This window comes from Ostrea edulis, chromosome 2 (genome assembly GCF_947568905.1).
Source record: "Ostrea edulis chromosome 2, xbOstEdul1.1, whole genome shotgun sequence".
In the NCBI taxonomy this organism is placed as follows: domain Eukaryota; kingdom Metazoa; phylum Mollusca; class Bivalvia; order Ostreida; family Ostreidae; genus Ostrea; species Ostrea edulis.
In genome coordinates this window covers 20,814,234-20,838,016 of record NC_079165.1, presented here as the reverse complement: position 1 = coordinate 20,838,016, position 23,783 = coordinate 20,814,234, and the positions used below count along the sequence as shown (strand labels likewise).

General features: G+C 35.4%; 1 protein-coding gene across 3 annotated transcripts in view; it reads right to left on the bottom strand.

Moving 5' to 3' along the window:
• Window positions 1-2,193: 2,193 nt before the first annotated feature.
• LOC125679323 (dynein axonemal heavy chain 7-like) overlaps window positions 2,194-23,783 on the bottom strand; it is a 45,798-nt gene continuing 24,208 nt past the window's right edge. For all 3 annotated transcript variants that reach the window (XM_048918446.2, XM_048918447.2, XM_048918448.2), the window contains 29 exons: window positions 23,502-23,627; window positions 23,202-23,399; window positions 22,539-22,694; window positions 21,570-21,865; window positions 17,508-17,724; window positions 16,769-17,085; window positions 15,955-16,210; window positions 15,334-15,452; window positions 15,060-15,240; window positions 14,627-14,856; window positions 14,292-14,481; window positions 13,647-13,991; window positions 13,405-13,547; window positions 12,908-13,274; window positions 12,525-12,688; window positions 12,216-12,369; window positions 11,584-12,042; window positions 11,077-11,355; window positions 10,308-10,553; window positions 10,039-10,131; window positions 9,507-9,845; window positions 8,953-9,159; window positions 8,628-8,789; window positions 8,208-8,393; window positions 7,250-7,387; window positions 4,464-4,694; window positions 3,936-4,266; window positions 3,409-3,512; window positions 2,194-3,240 (listed from right to left, as the gene is read on the bottom strand). In XM_048918446.2, the coding sequence (XP_048774403.1) occupies window positions 3,034-3,240; window positions 3,409-3,512; window positions 3,936-4,266; window positions 4,464-4,694; window positions 7,250-7,387; window positions 8,208-8,393; window positions 8,628-8,789; window positions 8,953-9,159; window positions 9,507-9,845; window positions 10,039-10,131; window positions 10,308-10,553; window positions 11,077-11,355; window positions 11,584-12,042; window positions 12,216-12,369; window positions 12,525-12,688; window positions 12,908-13,274; window positions 13,405-13,547; window positions 13,647-13,991; window positions 14,292-14,481; window positions 14,627-14,856; window positions 15,060-15,240; window positions 15,334-15,452; window positions 15,955-16,210; window positions 16,769-17,085; window positions 17,508-17,724; window positions 21,570-21,865; window positions 22,539-22,694; window positions 23,202-23,399; window positions 23,502-23,627 (6,441 nt within the window). In that variant the 3' untranslated portion in view covers window positions 2,194-3,033. The remainder of the gene's footprint in view (window positions 3,241-3,408; window positions 3,513-3,935; window positions 4,267-4,463; window positions 4,695-7,249; window positions 7,388-8,207; window positions 8,394-8,627; window positions 8,790-8,952; window positions 9,160-9,506; window positions 9,846-10,038; window positions 10,132-10,307; window positions 10,554-11,076; window positions 11,356-11,583; window positions 12,043-12,215; window positions 12,370-12,524; window positions 12,689-12,907; window positions 13,275-13,404; window positions 13,548-13,646; window positions 13,992-14,291; window positions 14,482-14,626; window positions 14,857-15,059; window positions 15,241-15,333; window positions 15,453-15,954; window positions 16,211-16,768; window positions 17,086-17,507; window positions 17,725-21,569; window positions 21,866-22,538; window positions 22,695-23,201; window positions 23,400-23,501; window positions 23,628-23,783) is intronic.

Here is a 23,783-nt window from a genome sequence, read left to right as displayed (position 1 = left end):
CTTCTTCAACAAAAATGGAAAACGGAAATATTTTCATATCTAGTGATCAGCCATCCAAAAAATTAATTTGTTAAACACCACTCTGATTCCACGCTCTGAAGTACTCTGAAGTTGAAATAAAAAATATGCTGGAGTTCCTCATTGACAATATCTTCGTGGTCTTTGGTGATCAGGTCTTCCAACAGTCTGTTGGAATTCCCATGGGCACGAATTGTGCTCCTTTGTTAGCTGACCTGTTTTTATATTCATATGAAGCAGAATTTATTCAAACACTTCTACACTAGAAGAAAAAATATGTTGCTGTGGCTTTCATTTCGACATTCAGATATATCGACGACGTTTTGTCTATTAATAATAATAACTTTCATTCATATGTCGATTCGATACATCACTGTGAGCTCGAAATAAAAGACACCACAGAGTCGTCCACTGTTGCTTCATACTTAGATGTTTTATTGAAAGTAGACATTAACTGCAAACTGACAACTCAACTGTATGACAAACGGGATGATTTCAGCTTCTCCATCGTCAACTTCCCATATTTATGTAGCAATATTCCATTATCACCTGCATATGGTGTTTATATCTCTCAACTGATTCGATACGCAATAGTTTGTTCTGCGTATGGTCAGTTTTTAAATCAAGGCAAGCTACTGACAAACAAGTTGATGGTACAGGGGTTTCAACAGTCTCGATTAAATTCAGCATTTCGTTATACCGATCTAGTTTGCCAATACAACCTATCATTGGGTCAAATGCTGTCTGACGTGTTTCATACCGATTGTTAGACCATTCTTGGCACACCGATTTTGACTACAGATAACTCCGTTTATCTGATCAATATATAGGGCTCACGGCGGGTGTGACCAGTCAACAGGGGATGCTTACTCCTCCTAGGCACCTGACCCCACCTCTGGTGCGTCCAGGGATCCGTGTTTGCCCAACTATCTATTTTGTATTGCTTATTGGAGTTATGAGATTGATCACTGTTCGTTATCTTCACCTTTCTTGTAAATGTGCTAAGGAAAAAACATTATTTTCCATCACTATAATGCTCCATTTAACAAATAAGTCAATAGAAACGAAATTGACTCCAGACGTTCAATACGACAAACACACTCCGCCATATTCCCCAGATCTTTTCCTTCCCCGAGATCAAACGAAGACCTCAAGGGAATGGAGTTTAGCAATGAAAGCGATGTTAGATTAGCAGTAAATGATATCGTTTCATCTTATGACCCACAATGGTTTAAATCTGTTTGAAGTATGTCCAAGAGAAAGGGGAATGTTTTGAAAAACGTTAGTGACGTTACTGACCCAAAAGTGCACCGGGTCGCAACACCCTTGATATTTCTACAAAGTCTTTTTGCATCATAATTATTTAGAAAATATCGGTAAAATTTTGTATACTTGTCAAAGTGATGTTTGAATATTGTGGAAATAAAAATCATTAAAATTGAAAACGTGGGAAGAATTTTATCGCGTCAGTCCACGAACTTTTTGAATACCCCTCGTATGTATTCATAAGTTTTTAGTCAACATCGGAATTTATGTCCATTTGTAACATCGGGAATTTTCAAAAATGAAATTTACATTTTTATAATTACATTCTAGTTTAATTTCTGTCAGAATTCCCAGGGGTAACTGCATCACATTCAAGAGGAAAAGTCTATCATTACAACTGGTGCAAAATACTGGAAATGTATATAACTATACAAATTCTCAATTCTGACTTCGTTATATTAGCTCTAAATCTGAAAATTTTATTTTGTTGTAAAAATGTGCTATTATGATAGTTTTGTATGTAACTTTAACCATAGTCTTGATAAAATTAAATCCAAGATTTTATCAAAATAAAGATTTTGGTTCTATTGAACATATAGCATTATGTAGAAATCAATTTTTGCACGAGAAGACAATAATGTAATCTTGCTTCATTCAAAGCCTCAGGATAGGTTTTCTAACACAAATATTAATAACAAAAGTTTATAAACCTTATTTTTTTCTGTCATTGAAATAGTAAATCACAATTTTGCAACAAAAATTTTCAACACCAGAATGAGAGCCATTATTGCTTTAGATATATTATTTGGTTAATGGTCGTGAAGCCAGGGTAAGACAGGTCACAGGTTGTACAGAATTATGTACATGCACTTCCCTTTATAAACATGAATAATTAGTGTGAATAGGACAATATGCAATGGATTTCTTTATTGTGTAAACATACATTGATCTCCAGTTTTTACAACAATTCTATTTTGATGTTGATTAGGCACATCAGCATATTGTAAATTATATCACAGATAACTTGTAATTTATCTAATACTTAGTCTACTGAACATGCGTGGGAGAGATTGTGATAATAGAAAGGAGGTCAAACTTCAACACTAGAAATAAAATGGACGGAAAATACTGATTAAAACAAAAAACATGACCACAGAATAAAAAACAATTCTTTTTAATCTAATGGATGGATTTTCATTTTTGTGAAAGAAAAATTATATATTACACGTTGAAGTGAATGGAGAAATTTGTCACACCATGATTGTGAATACAAAAATTATTCAACTGTATAAGAACAGTTAGATATCAATTGCAAAACAACAACAACAAAAAACAAAGTATAAGAATAAATATAAATACATTGTAATCAAAATAAAATGCAATTTTATCACAGTCTTGTTACGGAGAAAGTCTCATTTTCACCTTCAGTGACCCAGTTTTTCTTTATAAATTGCCCCAGTCATTCAATTTACAAATGCCGTGTAAATCATTCTGTTGAACTCTTCACATTTATGGAAATAAACAAAGTGAATGATGATAGCACGCACAACCTACTCGAATCTTGATCACAGTAAAAATCAGCAGTCCATAGTATATATATATATGTGTATATTCTCTTCTCAAATACAAAAAAAAAACCAATATAAATCATCATGTCTGTGAGAGTTTTGAGAAAACCAGTATACTGGTAATTTTTTTTTTCAAGAAAGTCCAATCGACAGAGAACATCTTAGTTTTTTGAGAGTTTACTCAGTCATCCAGCTGACACAGTAGGGCCACGCCCCTCCTGACCCAGTGGTCTTCGTTTTTGTCTGACGGTAGAGCCATACCAATGACAAAGTTTGTGGAGTGACCAGTGGTGGACAGTACACCACGGCGCTCGGATGTCTTGTACACAGGAGACATGTATATCTTCTTTTCAGGAATATCTGATTTCTTGCATGGCTTCATCCATACCTATCAAAGAATCCCAAATTTTATATATATATATATATATATATATATATATATAGTTCATATCAATAGAAATAGGATATTCTTTTATAAGTACATTTCATTGTCTTACAACTGAAAGAGATTTCTTTAATTGCCAGAAACTAGAAAATTTTTATTAACAAAACAAACCTTTGGCATGGTATCAAACAGAACTTTAGGTTTGGATTCTGCTAACAAGTTGGAAGGTCTGTCCCATCGGGCCCCATCCACATACAATCCATACACGTAAACACCTGGCAATGTGAAAAATAAAATGTAGCACACATACAATCCAAACACATAAACACCTGGCAATGTGAAAAATAAAATGTAGCACACATACAATCCATTCAAGTAAACACCTGGCAATGTGAAAAATAAAATGTAGCACACATACAATCCATACACATAAACACCTGGCAATGTGAAAAATAAAATGTAGCACACATACAATCCATACACATAAACACCTGGCAATGTGAAAAATAAAATGTAGCACACATACAATCCATACACATAAACACCTGGCAATGTGAAAAATAAAATGTAGCACTATCACCAGCATAAACGCATCAAGACAAAATCTTGATTCGAGATGCCCGAATTTTACATAAAAAATAAGATTACATATTTCTTCTTGTTGATCAGACATAGATATGAAAAGGGAGATAACTAACCATCTTCAGGCGGGGTGTCTTTGTCAGAATCATCTAGAATCTCATAATCAAAGCCCAGCAAGTCAATGGGAATGGTGTACTTTCTGGCAAAGTTCTGCTGGGCACCAGTCAAGAAAGCCTGTGTGAAGTAAAATCCAGAGATCCAGAATTGGGGTGGTGCTCCATCATCATACCAGTCCTGAAGAAACTTCAGACGAGCAATGAAGTCATTGACGTAGCTTCCAAGTGGTTTTAGAGAGGGGTAGGAACGCTTCATCCACATGCCGGGAATCTTACCCTTCAGAATGCTGAGGACAACTTCTTCAAGATCAGCTGACATGACCACTAATCCCTGTTAAGTTCAAAATGGGTGAAAATTTGAATGAAGATAAAACTACTTAAAGAAAGTGGTATACTGCTCTTTGTTGAGATAAATCAGGGCAAGTTATATGTTCTTAAGAATCATAATCAGAAATTGTGTTCATAAACTGTGTTGGAAACATGGATGACACATTAAAGTCACAATGCACTTTCTACGGACAGACCTACCTTAATGGCTTTTCTGATATTCTGTAAACTGGATCGGACAATAATTAGTAGTCTGTTGAAGCGCACCATTTCCTGCACCAGTACTGTGTTCATACTCTGGGCATATGAAGTTGGATATTTCCGCAAGGCAGCATCGGTGTCAAAGTTTCCTGGAATCTTGGACAAAATATCCTGTGCCACATCATCCACAATTTCATCTGTGGATTTTCCACCACCAGAGGAAGCTTTTGCCTATGCAAAAATCAAAATCAATATTTTATTTTGATAACTTATTTTAAAAAATTGTCTAAGAAAAATAGGCTAATTCAAAAAACTTTTACAATCAGCATCATTATTAATAGATCATAATTCACTTAGAACACCATAAATGCTTTTTCTTATGGTTTATGAAACATAAATGATTTTTAACAAAAAAGATTAAAATTCACAAGCCAACTAAATCTAAAATTCAGTAGAAATTGCATATACGATACATGCTAGTGTTTGAAATGGAATTCATGCAAAGGTGCACATGTGATAGTGTTTTATACAATGTGTGTGATGCCTTTCTCTGGATTTAAATTTAATATTGCACAATTAGCTCATCTTAGGCATCTTATCACAAATGCTCAAGAGGTATTTTCTGTTCTAAATTTGCCCACAATCTGTCTATCTGTTAAAGGGGATTCACATTTAGCCAAAAGAAGGGACAAGCTTACTTGGAAGAGAAAATAACAAGGAAATTATTAGATCAGAAAGTGTAATACCAAGCAAAACATAGATTTAACATGTAATGTACATAAAAGCCCCCCCCTGGATATACAGACAGAACAGGGATTTAAGTGGGGAAGTTTCTCTCAAGACCAATGAAATTTTGACACAATCATTATGCAAGCATCTACACATAGGTAAGATGCATGTCAAATTCTCCCTATGATCTGATATAGAAACAAATATGTTTTTCAAGAGCAGACGAGCTGTAATGAACACTTCAATATACATGTACAAGTATCCTTATGTAGGTAGATTGAAGTACATCAAAACTATTGTCATTTGCTAAATGTGGGATGAATAGAGAATCAGAAATTGGAGATTCATTCCTCAGTGAGCATTACTACACAACAGAATTTGTAGTCTATGGGACATGTGATCTTCTGATCATGACGAGTCATTCAACAGAGGTTGATCTGCGATAAATGTGAAATGTCACATGAATCCTAATATTTACACGAGCAAATTAACTATAGGCAGTGAACATTTACAAATACATGTAATAGAAAAAATGTTTTGTTATTTTAACCAACCAAACGATATCCGCAAAACTGAAAATTAATTTACAGAATCAATAGAAAAAATATTGCATTCAAATTTGAGAACCATAAAGACTTTTAAAACATTAAGTCATTAACATAAAATCAAAATGAAAATGAGTTATTTTATTCACCGCGCCTTGCTGAAATATGAAAATTGAGATATATATATATATATATAATTGCAAGAAGCCAATAAGAAAGCCTGGAATAAAAGTACCAGATCCCAAATACATGTATACAAACTGAAACAGAACCAAGCTAATATAATGCTGTACAGAGAAATAAAGTAGAGAGGAAAAGTAAGCAGGTTCTAAATGAACTACGACATGAAATGAAAACCAGTCCAAAGTTAAACTCAAAAGAAAAAGGGGTTAGCTTAAAATTCTGCACAAAATTGGCAGTCAGAACCTCTATTTGAATTTTAGGGATGTTGTATTACCAATGTTTAAAAAATTTAACGATAACATTTAAATTTTTCTGCAAAGTAACAGTCATAATGATTTAGTGCAAAGAAAAGACAAACTGAATGAGTGCAAATTAAAACTTTTGCTTCAAGTTTTGTACCTTAAATTGTAGACAGCATTACCAATGTACTATTTATATGTTGATACAGTGGTACTTAAAAAATATCTTTCATTCTCCAATTATGTCTTAACTATGTACTGCACAAGTTTCGCACAGATTAACCTGGTCTCCGCAGTAGAAAGATGCAAGAAAGCTAATGGTATAAAGATGATAATATATCTAGACTAGCTACATTTGTATACTGCTGTGATGTAATAAATATTGTCTATGGTTACCCGTTTCTGTATCATCAGATACGATACATCAAGTGGATGTCGGGATCAAAATGACATATTGTACAGCAAACACACATAAAAGCAAAAATAAAAACAAAAACAATGCATTAGTTTCATAATCAAATTTAAATGCCGGATATATGAAATTGGGGGTTTAACATCTAACAAATCATAATCAACTACAGGTATCAAACTGCAAGCAATATTGGCAATCTCGTACATCTATATCAGTATTGTACACCTAGGTACAATAGAAGGAGTAATAATTGTTTCCTAGTGTAAAATGCATCCAAGTTTATTTCATAGATCTGCAGTACTTCAAATTATCTTCAATAAATTGTATGAATTATCAGTAAACATTAACACCTATATAACCATGCACTTGGGGGACAATCTTTCAACTTCTTTATATATACACTGCTTTTATCTCCATATTTTGCAATAATGCTTGGTGCATATTATAATTCAGAAATATGGATTTAAAACTGTTTTCAATTAATTTATTTAATCATACATATTCCCTCTCCCTATAGAATTTCAATCTGATATGATGAGTTCTGAAGTAAAGCTCTGTCTTTGAAAGATTTCACAATTCATCACCTTTTATGAAAGCTCAGTAATCCAACACACTTGTTTTTTGATTTTGTTAGGTTCAAACACACAATACCAGACAGACAACACACCATATACTGACCTGTGTTAACAGGATGTTGTCGAACAGTAGCTTGGTTTCTCCCTGGTCCTTGGTGATGTCAGCGTTGTCATGCATACCAAAGATTCCTGGCTTGGGGTTGTGTGGTAAACCCTTGATGTACTCAAGATAGCTTTCATACTAGAAAAAAAAAAAAAATCTTTTTGTCTGAATGCTGTGTTATGAATGAATTATACAAAATCATTCTGCTTTACAGCAGAAGCAGATTCAGTTTATGAGACAGAGTGAAGCAACATCTGACAGCAGAGAAGTAAGACAAGACATCATTGCTGAAGAGAGGGCAAAGGTGAACTTAGATAGAAAGTTGGTTTTCCCTAACAACATGGAAACAACACTCTGGCCAGATACAGTGTTAGTTTCTCAGCAGTCAAGACCGCTGGCTGCAACAGAACCGACCATGCTATGGGAAGAGCACTGCGAGTGGGACATGAAGAAAAAGTGCAGGAATAAACTTTTTAAGGATATTGCTGTTTCCTGTTGTGGTCAGGTGGTTCTCAGCAAAATTAGCATGGAACCTGCTCAGACAACTAGGGATATGTGGAAAAGAGAATAGTGAATAGACTGGATGAAGTAACATCATGTTGGTTACAGCACTGTCGAGGAACTGGTAGCCAGGATCCACTGAATAGTAGATTGGCCTCCCCTTTTAACCCATCCATTGGAAAATGTCATGGTTCAGGGTTGAAAAATCCAAGAAAAATTGGAGACCATTTCATTTAATGATGATTGGAACCAGGAGGGACAGAGCAATAGGTATACAGACAACTGCTGAAGCCGAGAGCTAGCATAATTCCATCTTTTGTAAGAGCATACTGGCCCCAAACAAATTATAATAGAAATTTTTTTCTCGAAATTTATAAATTCTTTAAAATTCTAAAATTCTGCAATAAAAATACCATAACTGTAATCCAAACATAAATTACATGTTCACACTACCAACCTCTCCATCTGCAGGTGCATAATAGAACTTGGATTCATCAAAATAGTATTGTTCCTTCTCAATGATGTCTGTACAGTAGAATCTGTCCAGGGTACTGTGCAACATCCTTCTGTCCCAGTCATCTGTCACACGACCACCATAGTTACACTCGCCCGTCAAGTAACGCAAGGCGTCATACTGCACATCCTACATCATCAACAGAAAATTCAGATTAAACCTTATTCATGAGTGTAAAAGTTTGAACTTTTTTTTTTTTACTATTCATCAAGCTGTTTGAAATACAGTATAAAAGCTAATCTCCAATTCTTTGTCATATTTTCAATTGATTTAAATCTGAAGTAAAAAAAAAACTTAATTATTTATCATGTATAGACAACCATCCTTACTCAAGCACTGATGACTTATAATTCGATGACTTACATCATACTGGTTAAGGAACATGTGAAGTTGTCTGACACTAATTCTCAAATCTGTCTCATTGAATTCATATGGAATATTCCATCCAAGAGGACCGAACTTCCTCCTCTCCTGTACGATACCGTGGAAGAAGCAGAGACCAAAGAGCATTTTTCTGAAGGAACTCTGAAAGTCAAAAAAGTTCAACAGTCCACATTTACTTGCTCTTTTGGAAATACAAACAGAAATTGCAGTTCATAAAACTGAAAATTGAAAGTTACACCACAATTTATACATTTTCTTCCTCAATATTGGAAGAGAAAGGGTGTGTGATTAGAAAGAAACATACTGCATTTTTTTCCTTGACACCACCAAAGAAATCCATGTCTGACACTGGATCAGATAGGTATGACCTGAGGATATTGAATCGAAGCCCTTTAGGTGGTTCATTAGTCATCTTGACACCGTTTTGTAGAATGGACACAGGAAACTGATTGGATGGATAACTGGTCAGCCACAATCGGAAGTCTGGGTGGATTTGTTCCGGATTAAATTCCTAGACAACATCAAATAATCAGAAATCATATCATTCATTTATAATCTGGGTGGACTTATTCTGGATTAAATTCCTAGACAACATCAAACAAATAGAAATCATATCATTAATTTATAGTCTGGATAAACTAGATATGAAAGAACTCTTCAGAGAACATCAAAATTAATTGCATTTCCATCCTTTTATCACTTTCACTTGATTTTTAAATGTAATGAATGACCTGACACAGAAAGACATGAAATAATATAGAATGACACCCTTTTTGTGTTGCAATACAAATTGCTGAGAAATTCAAAGAAATTTCATAATAGTGATAATTAACATTCAAAAAGATTTTCATAGTTTACCTCACAAATCTTTTCCAATGTAGGCATCCATGATGGAGCCAAGTGACAGTTCTGCAGCATGACCCAGGTGCCCTCTTTGATACCCCTTTCAATCATTGCCAAGGCAATGGGACCTTGACCTTGACCCAAGGACAGAGAGTCAAACTTGGCTCCTCCAAATCCCTGATCATCTGCAAACTTGAGCAGGGCAGACATAGGATCTGCTCCAGGGGACAGCACAAACAGTAGTGGGGACGTAGGATTACTGTCATTGAATGACCCAGGTAAATCAAAGGGTGGGGGTTCTATGAATTTCTTCCCCAGTTTTTCTGTGACAAACTCTTGCACTGCTGGTGTAATCTGCAAAGAGAAATTTTGAACAGTAAATACCTGTATTTTTATATATTTAAAACAGTTTGTCAACAACCAAACAAATGGAAGATGAAAACAAAATTCAATCTGATTCCTCATTTGTTCACATCAATTAATCTGATTTCAAAATCCAAAATATGCTGTATTCAGGAAAGAAGAAATTCAATTGTTAGAATTTTACCTTGTCAGGTCTGAAACATCTGAGAACCAGCAGTCTCTGGAATGTCTGCAACTTATCATTCCAATCCCCAGGCATCTTCTGGTAGAATGGTTCCTACCAAACAGATATATACAATATACAGTACATGTATATCTAATTCTTGAAGGGAAATTTGTTCTTCAGCTCTACCTTTTGGTGTTTTGAATATAACAAATGTAATAAATATTTTTAAAAATACTCCTTTTTATAAAATTTAAAAAGAAACCACTTCATCCCCTAACTCTACCTACCACTGCATCATACACTTCTTTCCATCCATCTTTTTGTGAGATGAATTTGGTCCTTAATCCTTTGAAGTTGGGCAAGTCCTCTAACCTACACAGCTCATCCCAAGATTTGACTGGAAGCCATGTACAGGGATTGGCATTTGGATTATCCAATCCGATTCCTCCTGTCAGCAGGAATCTCCACTCTTCCTCGTTGATCTCTTTGTCGTGCTTGAGGATGTTGACACAGAGCAGGAATGAGAATAAGAGCTGGGGTAGAAACAGAATTTTGGTTAAAGCAAAGTTCACATCAAAAATAAGCTACAATGTCTTCAGCCTTGTCAACTCATTTTTGTCTTCAGTTCTGACACTGGTTGTAACAAAAACCAACAAACTTGTCTAATCTGCACTGCCTTGGTAAGCAAATAAAAAATCTTTGGATTAGAAAACATTTGGAATACAAAGTATTTTTTATGATATAATTAAAATTTTTGTGCTAAAATATGTGTATAGTGTACACAATATTTTGGATTCCAAAACATCTGGATTAGACAAGTTTCACTGAATACAGATTGGAAACTATTACTTTCAAGGTCAGGATTTCATTTACAGGAGTATTATCAATTCAATAATATTTCAAATTTTGAAATGTCAATTCAAAATATATAACTGGATTTTCCTATTCTTGTGATAAACTTGACAACAACAAAGTTATATCAATTCATTGCTGACAGATCACTTTCCAAAACAAACTGATTGGGGGCCTGTTAATGTATTTTTCAAAAAAACCCACCTTGTCTTTCTCAAAAAGTGACCTGCAGATATTGCAGTATAGGGAGTAGGTGAAGTGGTTGTGGAGATTTTTGAGACGAGTCTCCAGGTGATCCGATTTTTCAGCATTGTCTATGGACAGAATAAAGAGGTTGATGAACCAGGTCAGGGAGTACTGGTACATAGGTTCAATATTGGCCAGGTCAGCAATGGAGAAGAACAGGATCGTGGAATGAACAGCTATTGGGGTGTATCCCATTCTGGCTGTGTCGATCTTCTTTTCTGTGTCTTCAGCAATGGCCTATAATTCAGAAATTGTTATACAAGTGGTACTTTTACCCAAGCCAAGTATCCCATGTTTGTTCAACAAGTATACTCTTAGCTTTTAAAAGTGATTAACATGGATTAATTGATTTCACGGAAGTAAATCTGAAAAACAGTTTCTGACTTTGTAACATGTAAAAACACACTGAGGGGAACCACAGCTTAATGCCTTATGTACACTACAGTTGTATAGAATATTCCTCACCTGTTTCTCAGAAATCTCATTAGCTAGCACTTTGGAGGATGACAATACTTTGATGGCTGTCTCATCCTCAAGGATGTTGCCCTCGGAGGAGGACAAAACCTCAAGGATCTTGTCCTCAATTTCCTTCAGCTGCCTCTTATTGTCAGCACTCTGTATAATAAGGGCGTTCTTCTCCTCCTCCAGTTCTGGTCTCTCCCTGGCAACTACAATACCCAGCAGCTGATCCTGCAGACCCTCAGGGGTAATCATAAAGTTCAGGAGAGTCACCTTAACAGCAGTTTCTGGTAAGTAGTGTGGATTCCTCAGTTTTGTGGTGATGTAGAATTTAAAGTCCTGTGAATACTCAATGGTACTGTCACCGAGACGGATGCACATGGCACCAGCTTGTTTGAAGACTTGTTTCAGTAAAAGAGGCTCCAACATGGGGTCCATTTCTTCAGCAATGTTTTCCAGCAAAACCTGTAAAATTGTTTATACCCAAATAAGATCTTTAGATAATTTGAAAAGGTGAGAAGTGAAAAATGTATGACAACGACAAGTAATGAGTGTTGAGTGAAATAAACAAAATTTACATTTTTTTTCAGTAATTTTAATTAATCCCTTGGAAAATTAATTCAATAGATTTGACTTACAGGAGTTCCAAACTGGATGCAGTTTTCCAGTGTTCTCACAAAATCAGAGTCACTAAGTTTAATGACATGGATGTTATTAGCTTTCTCCATGTTCTTGATCCATTTGTTGGCCTGACCCTGGGGATCTATCATCAAGGGCCAACGTCTGGCATTGCTGGAGAAGAGAAAATCAAATTTTCAATTTGTGAAGAAGAAAAAACTTGGACATACTTCTACTAAAAAATTCTTTTCGAAAAAAATGAAATCTTTTTTTTAAAAAAGAAAGAAAATTATCCAGATTCCTATTAACAAGATAATAAAGATACTTACGCTAGAATGATACCATTCTCAAGTGAGAAATTGTCTGTTGGAAGACCTGAGATGTTCCATGCCCGTATCTTAACAGGTTCTCCCAGGGTGTTGATGAGTGTAAAGTCATCAGAACACAGTATCCCTATCTCCTTCACCTTCTTTATCCATGTGTCTACTTGGTCCTGCAAGAAAGAGAGACATCTCTATATTTTCCAAACTTGACCAGTTTCATAATGTATCAGTCAACCGCCAATTCTACAATGGATCTATTTTTAATCCAACAAAAATCTACTAAGTGGTCTTGACGGTTATTCTTAAGTGCTGTCCTCAGGTCCAGTAACATGTACATTGTAGATAAGGTTAAAACTTATCATTGGTGTAAAATATCCACAAGAAATCACCTGTCTAAAGGCTGATGTGAAAGCACCAAGGTAAGCTACAGTTCCTGAAGATATTAAGATGTCTCCAGTCAGGTTGTTGTACTTGATTCCCAGCTGTCTGGCATTTTGACTCCATCTGTCTCTCTCACCACCCAGCCCACTGATCAACTGTTCAGCTCTTTCCAATTTCTTGGTACATAAGTCAACTTGGGTCTCCAAGTCAGCCTTCTTTTTCTTGTTATTCTCCAGAGTATCTTGCAGTTTGGCTAATTTGTCCTGGACCTCCCGTAAGGAAGCTCGTTTCTTCTCCAAGTGGGACATGGCCACTGCCAGCTCAGCGTTAGCGTTTTTCAGTTGCTCTTTCTTTGGAGCAACAACTTTTGCAACTCTAAAAAAGTACATTTTCACTATATGTACTTTACTTTCACTTAAAAGTTTATAAAAAGTATTCTTAACATTCTGTGATTATGAAAGAGATTTCAGACTGCATTAAAATCTGTGCAGAATGAAAAACTGACCTGTCGTATACATCCATAGCCTTCACCCATTTACACAATCCCTCACAGGCTGTGGAGGCTACTTTAACTTTCTCTGGTTCAAAGTCTGGATTGGTGATATATTTTGTACGAATTTGTTTCATAATGGGTACTGGAATATTGTCCTAGAATAAAATATATATCATCATTCACAACTTTTTTTCTACCAACAATAAAACAGTGAAAAGTACCATGCAAAAGTCAATTTTTACACTGCATCTTACCTTGTCAAAGTTGTGCAAAGATTCCAAAAACTTCATGTCACCCAACATTTTCTTGGCTGGGACCCAGTAGTCCTCAATCTTTTTGCCAGATCCAGATGGATCTGGAACACGTTCCGGTTTGATTCCCTTAATGACACATAAAGCCTCCAGCACTAACTTGATCATATAGGGAGGAGCTTTCATAGTTTTGACGATGGTGATATCCTGAGGGGTAAGGGTATCCAAGGCAGCCAGGGCGGAATTCAGGGCTGGAATGGCTTCCGCTAAGTCTGCGTCGCATTCGTCCTTGATGGCTTTAGCTGCCTTGGCTTGTTCATTAGCCACTGCCTCGTCAGCTTTCACAACCTTTATTGTGTAGATATAGGTTTAGCGAATTAAATTTCAGCAATATGGCCATCGATAGAAAGTGTGATTTTACTGTATCCACAAATCATTTTCAAATAATGAATCATCACACACACCAGGTTTTGTATAATGTAAACATACTGTCCCAAGTGGTAATATTTTTAAAGCACTTTTCATATAACAGCCATCTGCTAATTTATATGCACTGTCATTATAAGAGTAAACATGTGCTTTTCTACAAGGAAGATAAACTTTGGTTTGATTACACCAATACAAGTACGTTTACAATATTTCTCTTACCTTCTCAACTTTGGCTACTTCTATGGAGTCCTTCTCAATGACCACCATTATCTCGTCTACCTCCTTACTGGCTTCCTTCAGCTGAGGCTGGAGATCTGTCAACTCTTTCTGCATAATGCCAACCTGGGATGAAGCCGAGTCCAGCTTTTCAAGACCCTTTTCGTATCTCTTCTTCTGCTTTACCACCTCACTGAAGAGATTCACAAAGAAATACCGAAATATTCAAATGATACCATAGCTATATTGTATAAACCACTCATCTCAAATATGGGTAGTTCATTTAACATCATTTCATTGAGCTTACTTTCAAAAGAGACACACACAAAGTTTCTTACTCTCGTTTTTTATTGAGCAGGGTTTTAAACGTGTTGATGAGTTCCAGGTAAGAGGTAGGTGTGACGTAATTATGTCGTTCCAGCTCCAGGAAGAACCTCTGGGAGAGATCTCTGGTGGAGGTGTGGAAGGTCTTACAGATGTTCGTACAGCCCAAACGCTCTTCATCGTCCAACTCTACATCTTCCAGGAAACGGTTTGCCACAGCTTCCAAAGCATCCTCGGGCCAAGACTACAATAGTAAGAAACATTTCTAACTGTAATGCATTATTCCTCCAAAGAAAAGCTGCTTACAAAGCTTACTAATGGAAGTCAATCAATGAGATATCAATTAAACTCTACTGAATTTTTAGTCCTTTCACTATAATAACTCCAAAGACAGAAACTTCCCAATTTGGAGAAGAATATTCAATGGATTTAAGTTTATCTTCTTACCTGGAACCAATCTATAGTACAGCAATTGACAAGTGATGGAAATTTACGAAGTCTGTTACGGAAAGCATCTCCAATGGGACTCATGGCCAACACAATATGAAGTTGGTCACGTACTCGCTGAATGAAGAAGTTAAATAAAGATACAGGAGTTCCATCTGTTTGTTTGGTTTTATCCCTTTGTCTGAAATGGAAATACAATAGCGGCATTATGAATTATTGTCCTCAGTAAAGAGTAAAGAAAATGCAATAATTTCCACGATATCTTCATTGATACCTATCAAGTTGTCGCATTTTCTCGCAGATTTCTTGCTTCTCGTCAAGAGGAAATAGATTAGGCACTTCACCAGCGTTCAACAAATTGTTAATATCTTCTAGGAAAGATTCTTGTTTTATCTAGAAAACATACAGATTCTGTGAATAATCTAGCCTTGACTAATAAACAACAACTCTAGAAAATATGTTACAAAAAGGAAAACAGAAGTGATTTCTACAAACTGAAAACCTTCTTGATGAGTATAAACATTTTGGGGTTGTTCTAATAGAAACATTTTGGGGTTGTTCTAATATAAACATTTTGGGGTTGTTCTAATATAAACATTTTGGGGGTTTTCTAATATAAACATTTTGGGGGTTGTTCTAATATAATCATTTTGGGGTTGTTCTAATATAAACATTTTGGGGTTGTTCTAATATGAACATTTTGGGGGTTTTCTAATATAAACATTTTGGGGTTGTTCTAATATAAACATTTTGGGGGTTTTCTAATATAAACATTTTGGGGTTGTTCTAATATAAACATTTTGGGGTTGTTCTAATATAATCATTTTGGGGTTGTTCTAATATAAACATTTTGGGGTTGTTCTAATATAATCATTTTGGGGTTGTTCTAATATACCTGGGTATCCGAGAACAAGAAGACAGCATGATTATCAGTCTCTGTAGATTTCCTTAGAATTCTCTTTAGATCCTCCCTCCATTCATTACTGGTATAACTTTTAGAGATCTCTACTTGGAAAAGATCGTAGTCAGCCATGTGAGCTGCAAGACGTGTGAGTGATTGACGACCTGAACCACCTACACCGACTAGAAGGGCGTGGCTCCTCTTCTGTTTTATCACACGGGCAATTCTGGAAACATGCTCAATGGCAAATCTGAAAGTGGAGACTTAACAATAATACCACACAATTTCTTTTACAGAAATTTCAACATCCAATTCCCTCAAACCTCCAAGTGAGAAAGTGTAACTTCGTATTGGAGAGAACAGATTTTCTAAGAATGAATGCCAAACTATATATGATTTATAGTGTAATCTAATTCTTGTTGTTTTCATTGTATGGACATGTAACCATGAATTCAAATCTACCATAATCAAAACAGAACTACCATAAACAATGACCACAATTCAACCCAAAAATCAACACCTCACAAATATGCCGGGTTTTTTTTTTCTCGAACCACAAAGTAATTACTTCATGAAGATAAGTGATTCTAGCTACATTAAGTATCATTAACTTGCTTATCTTTGCTGTTAATAATTTTTTAAACAATTTCAAGGATTAATTCATAAAAATATTTCCATTGAAAACAATTAACATGTCATTCAGGAACAAGGTAATGATTAAAAAAAAATTCAAACTCAAAAATACATATATAGCATTTTTAAAATCTGACTTTAAAAAAATAAGTGATGACCGATGTGTACATTTTACCTGAAAAGTACAAGGTTCATAGGCTTTTTACTCATGTTGTTGAATTCCTCCAGATAACCTTCTACAGTGACTCTCAGCTGCTCGAGGTCCCGGACTTCAACGTAATGCTTAGCATCAGATTTAGGGTCAGCAAAGTCACAGTACACTAAACTACGTAGGTCATCCTCTGTGACCTTTCCATCATTGTCAAAATCCAAATGAATAAATAACTGATCAAAGTCCTCTCTAAGGCTTGTCTTACAGACTTCACGAACGTAATTAAACAACCAGTTCCTGTCAGAGTTGTCCACCAGACGATCATAGAATACTCGGAAAACCTAATGCAATTTTAAAAAAGAAATATTTTTATCACAAAATATAAGACAGGATCATGATATAAGCCATGGCAATGTTTATCATACATGGTGGTTTCACTACACTAAATGGACATTTTAAGCAAATACAAATATCACAGATCAATCGAGTGAAGGGACAAGGCTAGAAAAATATGAAGCAGTGGTCGTATCAAATAGCAACCATCATATCGCCAAAAACAGAGGGCATATAATGCTGAATATATAACAACAACAAATCTGCAAAATGGCTCTTCCTTTTGCAACAGGGCATATCTATAAACACTACATGAAATTTGATGTCTTTTCTAATGGCATTACACAGGCAGTCACCTGTCCACGTGCTTCATCTGATTACTATATCCCTCTACTTAGTTACAGAGGATAATAAATGTAAGCTAGCATACCTCATGGACCCACAGTCTCTTCATGGAGGCCGGCTCCTCCATGGTTTCTGGTGTAGAGAGTAGGACTCCATTAATGACCCTGCTGAAATCTCTAAGGTTGAAGAGGTAGTGGGATTTAGCAGGGGTGGGCAGAAGGTTCTTCATTGCCTCTTTGTACGTTGTGAGGGTGCCCTGTACCAGCTGGTCTACACATGGTTTGAACTCATTGCTGAATCCTCTGTAAACAAAATCACTCAATATGTCACTACTGTGGGATTTTTTCTCAAAGAAGAATAGAAAGTTGAAAATGTAACAGAAAACCTCAGAGAATATGAGATATTATAAAGAGTGGCTGAGCCCACAATATAATACTAAATAAAATGTAACAGAAAACCTCAGTCTCAGAATACGAGATATTATAAAGAGTGGCTGAGCCCACAATATAATACTAAATAAAATGCCCATGGTCCACATTCCTTATTGGAGTTATCTTGCTCATAAAAATTAACTCAACAGTTTTGGTCACTCAGAGTATAAATCTTTGAAAGTGTTCTAGCTCCAGGGTCATGGAATGAACAAAACTGTATCTACACTATATCATGAAACATCTATATTTATTAGAATATGCCATTTTTGAGAAAAGAGCTCTTCTGTGTAGGAGGTGCTTTTAGTGGAACTTTGAATGCCGAAGTGGGACAGAGTGGACCTACAGTCAACGAGAAAGATGATAAAATGTATTAAAAGCGGCTTCTCTTTAAATATGTGAATGTGGGAAATACAAAATGCTATCGAAAGAAATGTTTTACTAAATTGGAAACATAAAAGCAATGTCATATTTGCAACTAATATCATGGATATGACATGTACGACATCTAAATACGTGATATAATAAGAATTTCACGTATTTAATTACTCCCTGAATACTTATCCTCTACTTAGTTTGTGTATCAGTCGAATTTGGGTGATGAAACTGCGAATGAGAAACTTACTGAGCAGAATCACTTATGCAGTGATGAATGAGTCCCATTCCCGTATGTAAAGAAATTGTTTTGTGCCTTACTATGAACGAGAGTTCTCCACAGGGAAATAACTCGGATGTATCTGGAAACTGGCATATTACTGTACGTACCTTTTTGGTGCTTGAAAGGAAGATTCTATTTTTATTTTTTTTCCCTTTCACATTTGTATGTAAAATATCAAACCTTTGTGGCCCTGCCCAGGGCCCTAGAATATGGTTTGAACAAACTTGAATCTACACTACATGAGGAAACTTGTATATCTATTTGATAAATCACTCTGGCCTAGTTGTCATTGTGTGAACAAACTCCACACTGTAAGAGGATGCTAAAAGTTTAGAGCATTTATTAAACACCTCAGCTATTTTCCCCAATTTTTATCCCTTCAGAAAATAGCATGGACCTTCCATTAAAAAAAAAAAGCTTGAATCCCCTTCACTTAAGGATACCATACACCATGATTGGTTGAAAGTGACCACATGGTTCTGGAGAAGTCCAAAATGTGAAAAGGATAAAAACAGGCAAATTTTGGTAGAAAAAGCTTTTGAGTCTATGGCTCTGGTGAGCTAAAATGAAACAATTTGACGTTCACCACTACTGTTTTTGAGTATTCTGATTAATTAGGGCTCATATTCAACAAATTTTAATAAGTCTTGGTCAGAAGAAGCTCATAAATCATAAAGGTCATTCAAAATGAAAATGCTGTAACCATGGTGATTTCTCTAATCAATACAACTAATATGGATAATTAGGTTTTCATATTTGTGATAAGCATCACATGCTAGGGAGTCATTAGCAGAATGGAAGGGTATCTACTTCAGTAAATATAGTACATGCATGTATAAAAAAAAAAAAAAAAAAAAAAGATGCATTTTGTGAAACACTTGTCCTTACTCATGGACAAATTCAAATTTCAAGTTTCAGGGGAATAAAAAATACAACTTGTGTCATTATTCAATTCCTCATTGTGTGTAGTTATATAACAAGTACAATCTAATATGCCAGTTTCGAGATACGAACTCTTCTGTATAGGAGGTGCATTTAGTAGAACTTTGAATGCCCAAGCGGGACAGAGTGGATATACAGCCAACGAGGAAGACGATGAAATGTATTAAAAGCGGCTTCTCTTTAAATATGTAAATGTGGGAAATACTAAATACTATCGAAAGAAATGTTTTACCGAAGTGGAAACATACAAACAATGTCATATTTGCAAGAAATAGCTTGGATATGGTACTTATGACCAGCGAAATAACGTGATATGATAAGAATTCTGTGTATTTAATTACTCCCTAAATACTTATCACTTACTTAGTTTGTGTATCAGTCGAATTTGGGTTATCAAACAGCGTGTGAGAAACTTACTGAGTACATTCACTTACACTGTGATGAATATCTGTCCCACTCCCACGTGTAAACAAATTCTTTCGCACCTTACTATGTACGAGAGTTCTCCAAAGGGAAATAACTCGGATGTATCTTGAAACTGGCGTATTAAGTGCAGTTGTGAAAAAAATAATGGACATACACAGTGAAAAGTGATAGATTAAACTGGATAAAATGTCAAGGATAATGGAATCAAAGTCATATAAACAAGAGTACCGCCAACGGTACATAATACGCCCATGAGAAGCTTATATAGGGTGTTTTTCTTAAGCCATGATTTGTAGAACTTTGCTTCAGGCAGTATCAGCCATCATCAGGCTGTGACATACTTTCTTTGCATCATAAAAGGTCCTAACTTAAAAACTGTGACAAGAGGTAGATAGACAAACCAAAGAGTTCTGTGTGTAAACTATTTCCCCCAATTTGACCATGTTCAATAGCTTGTAAATATTTTAAACATCAAAGAAAATAAAAAAAAATATTTAAGAATCAAAATTCTTGCACTATGCACATCTTCATGTTAATTTCTAAAAGCCCTAGCTTCAAAACTGAGAAGAATTAAAAGGACAATTTGAAACCATGCCTTTATTCCTCAAAACAGACTAAGTTCAACAACCTGTAATTTTCTCAAAAATTGAAGAAAATTAAAATCCTTGTCATCTTCCCTACCCATACAAATACTCTGCAAAATGAGAAAGTCCTCAATTGAAAACTGTAGAAGGATTTAGACAACTCATGTACTCTATGTAATGTTTCCTCAAAACTGACCAAGTTCAACAACCTGTAATTTTCTCAAGAATTGAAGAAAATCAAAATCCTTGCCACATGCACATCTTCAATACCCATATAAACACTCTATAAAAAAAAACAAGGTTAATTCTCACTTGAAAGTTTGCCAGACAAATTATGTACCCTCCATACAACATTAATTTTTTCAAACAAAGGGGCAAAACTCCTGGTTGAAATGGATGCATCATGATCTAGAAGCTACATAAGAAGTCTCGGCTGGATATATACAAAGAAATGAAAATAGAAACAAAAAACCCCAAACGGACAGACATACAGACATCGCTGTACCATAATACGTCCCATGTAAAGCCAGGCATACAAAAACTATTACAGTAAATGTCATTGTTTGTATCATTAAGGAATTATTAGACTACACATGCATACTAGTTTTATAATTATAATTCTAAAAAGATAATCAGGGTGCTGTTCTGTTGTAATGCTAAAATGCTAAAGAGATTAAAGAATAACAGTTCTGATATATTCAAAAAGCTGGAAGAAACTGTAATCTAAATAATCATAACGGTAATAAACGACGATGAACTAACGGAAATGATATAATGCGTGAAATAAAATGAATATTCAGCATGCTTAGTACTACTTACGGGGAAAGTCTGAACAGAAAAAAAGCACAAGGAATTTAAAAAACATTTGTAAAGATTGAAACAATTCACACAAAATATTAGCACATTTATGCAAAGTTATTACATTACATACCAAGGATTACAACACCATTAAAATGATATAACAAAGACTGTACAAACAAGTCTGAAACAAGGAGTTGACAACACAGAACAAAAAAATTAAGACACATGTTTACATTATCTATATAACTTGTTTTTCACTTTATGTCATTTCTTTACAGTAACTAATGTGGCTCAAATTTCAGTCTCACCTGGAAGAGATATGCCAGTCCATGATTTTTCTGAAAATTGTAATCATGGAATCGTCATCAAATTCGTTAATGGTGATCATATTGAAGTGTCTCAGGAAACGTGGAGTCACAGGATTTCTGCCACCCCCAGGTGGTCCCATGGCAGCCATGACCTGGATGTCAATCAACTTCATGGCTGTGGTTTCCTTCAGGTCATACCAGTTCCAATGATCTAGCCACTGTCTTAGCAGCTCAATTGGAGGCTGGGCTCCAAACTGCTCTAGCATGGGCATGTTTAAGTCATCCACAAATGCAATCTACAAATATCATATTGTACAGAGTTTAGGGCACCTAATACCAGAATCAAAAGCTATTCCAACACAGGACTATGGGTAGTATGGGGACGATTAAACAGAAAAAATTAGAGTCTAAACTTACATTAAAAAAACCTCCCATAATCCTAACAACCATCCTATTTATATCATTTGAAAACGAATTGTAAAAAAGTGCACCAAACACTTTGGAAAACATAATTTATATTGTTACTACACATATATTTCTCTAAGATAAGTAGAAAAATAAATCATGTTCCTTAATAAACTTGATGTTTTAAATAATTAAAAAAAACCCACTAAAAGTGACATTTCATTGAAAACTGACAGCAGACCAAAATGCTTCATCTGTGACATTAGCATACAGAAATAGTGCAACATCGGGCATAAATATTACCAAGGTTTTGTCACACAGGGGTTGAAGTTTGAAAAATCATTTTTTTTTTTAAACTTGATGTTTATACACAGTTTGGGAGTGCAAAATCATATAGCTCTCTTTATGAAGCCTTTCTAAGAACTGAGATCATGGGTAGATTTAGATAATTATTTTGGTATTGGCAAGTATGATTGTTCAATGGTCATTTTTCACTCAATATTTGAACACAAACTTTACTGCCATTGTCATATATTTCACCAAATTAATAAGCAAATTGCTTACAGCCTTCTTGCCCAATGGTGGACCAAACACTCCCTTTCTCCTCTTGTCCAGCTTGGACATGATGATGTTCTGTGTCTGCTGGGCAGTAGTTTGGGCAGAGAAGTTAATGATGTTGGGCTTGTAGACTTCTTTGTCCAGTTTGTTCAACAGGAAATCCTAAAAAATCAATCATCGACAGCTTATTAAAGGTATCAGTATTCATCCATTCTATATAAATGAACAGAAAGCAAATCAATTTCCTCAGATCCTTGTAATCAAGAATTCATCCTTTACAAAAGAATGGGATTCTTTGCTCTACATCAAACTCCTTGATGGAGATTTCTAACACAATACAAACTATAATCTACTTACACAGATGTAGACACTAATCTACTTACACAGATGTACACACTAATCTACTTACACAGATGTAGACACTAAGCTACTTACACAGATGTACACACTAATCTACTTACACAGATGTAGACACTAATCTACTTACACAGATGTAGACACTAATCGACTTACACAGATGTACACACTAATCTACTTACACAGATGTACACACTAATCTACTTACACAGATGTAGACACTAATCGACTTACACAGATGTAGACACTAATCTACTTACACAGATGTACACACTAATCTACTTACACAGATGTAGACACTAATCTACTTACACAGATGTAGACACTTTTGCCAGTACCAGTGGGACCAACAAACAACACCGGTTTCTGGTGCTGAACCAGCATATTCAGCAGGGCTGTGTAGCGGACAGTATCAACTGTTGGCACGATAATCTCATTGAATTCTGCATCCTTGGGAATGGGTGGAGAATCCTTGATCTCCTCAGCCCACTGCACCCACCTTCCAGCTCCCTAAAATTGGATTGAAATTACACAAAACAGAACAAAAACCCATATCAGTTTCTGGATTTTTATTTATCAATCACAACTCACAAGTAATGGCAAAATCATTACCTCTTTCACAAATTTGTAGTCATAGCAACGACCTTTGGGAGGGAAAGGGTTCAGGTAGGGTTTCTCTGGTGGCTCCACAAGTTCTGGAAGACTAAGCTTAATTCTGGTCTCCTCTGACATTCCTCCCTGTTAAACACAATTTCATTTAAGGATGACCCACTTAATCAATTTCATCCAATAGAGATTTCATCTTAATTTAGGATGAAGTATATAAACCTTTAAATGTCAAACTGTTAAAGATTCTAATGCTGTTGGGATAGATTTTACAGGAGGCAAGCTAAC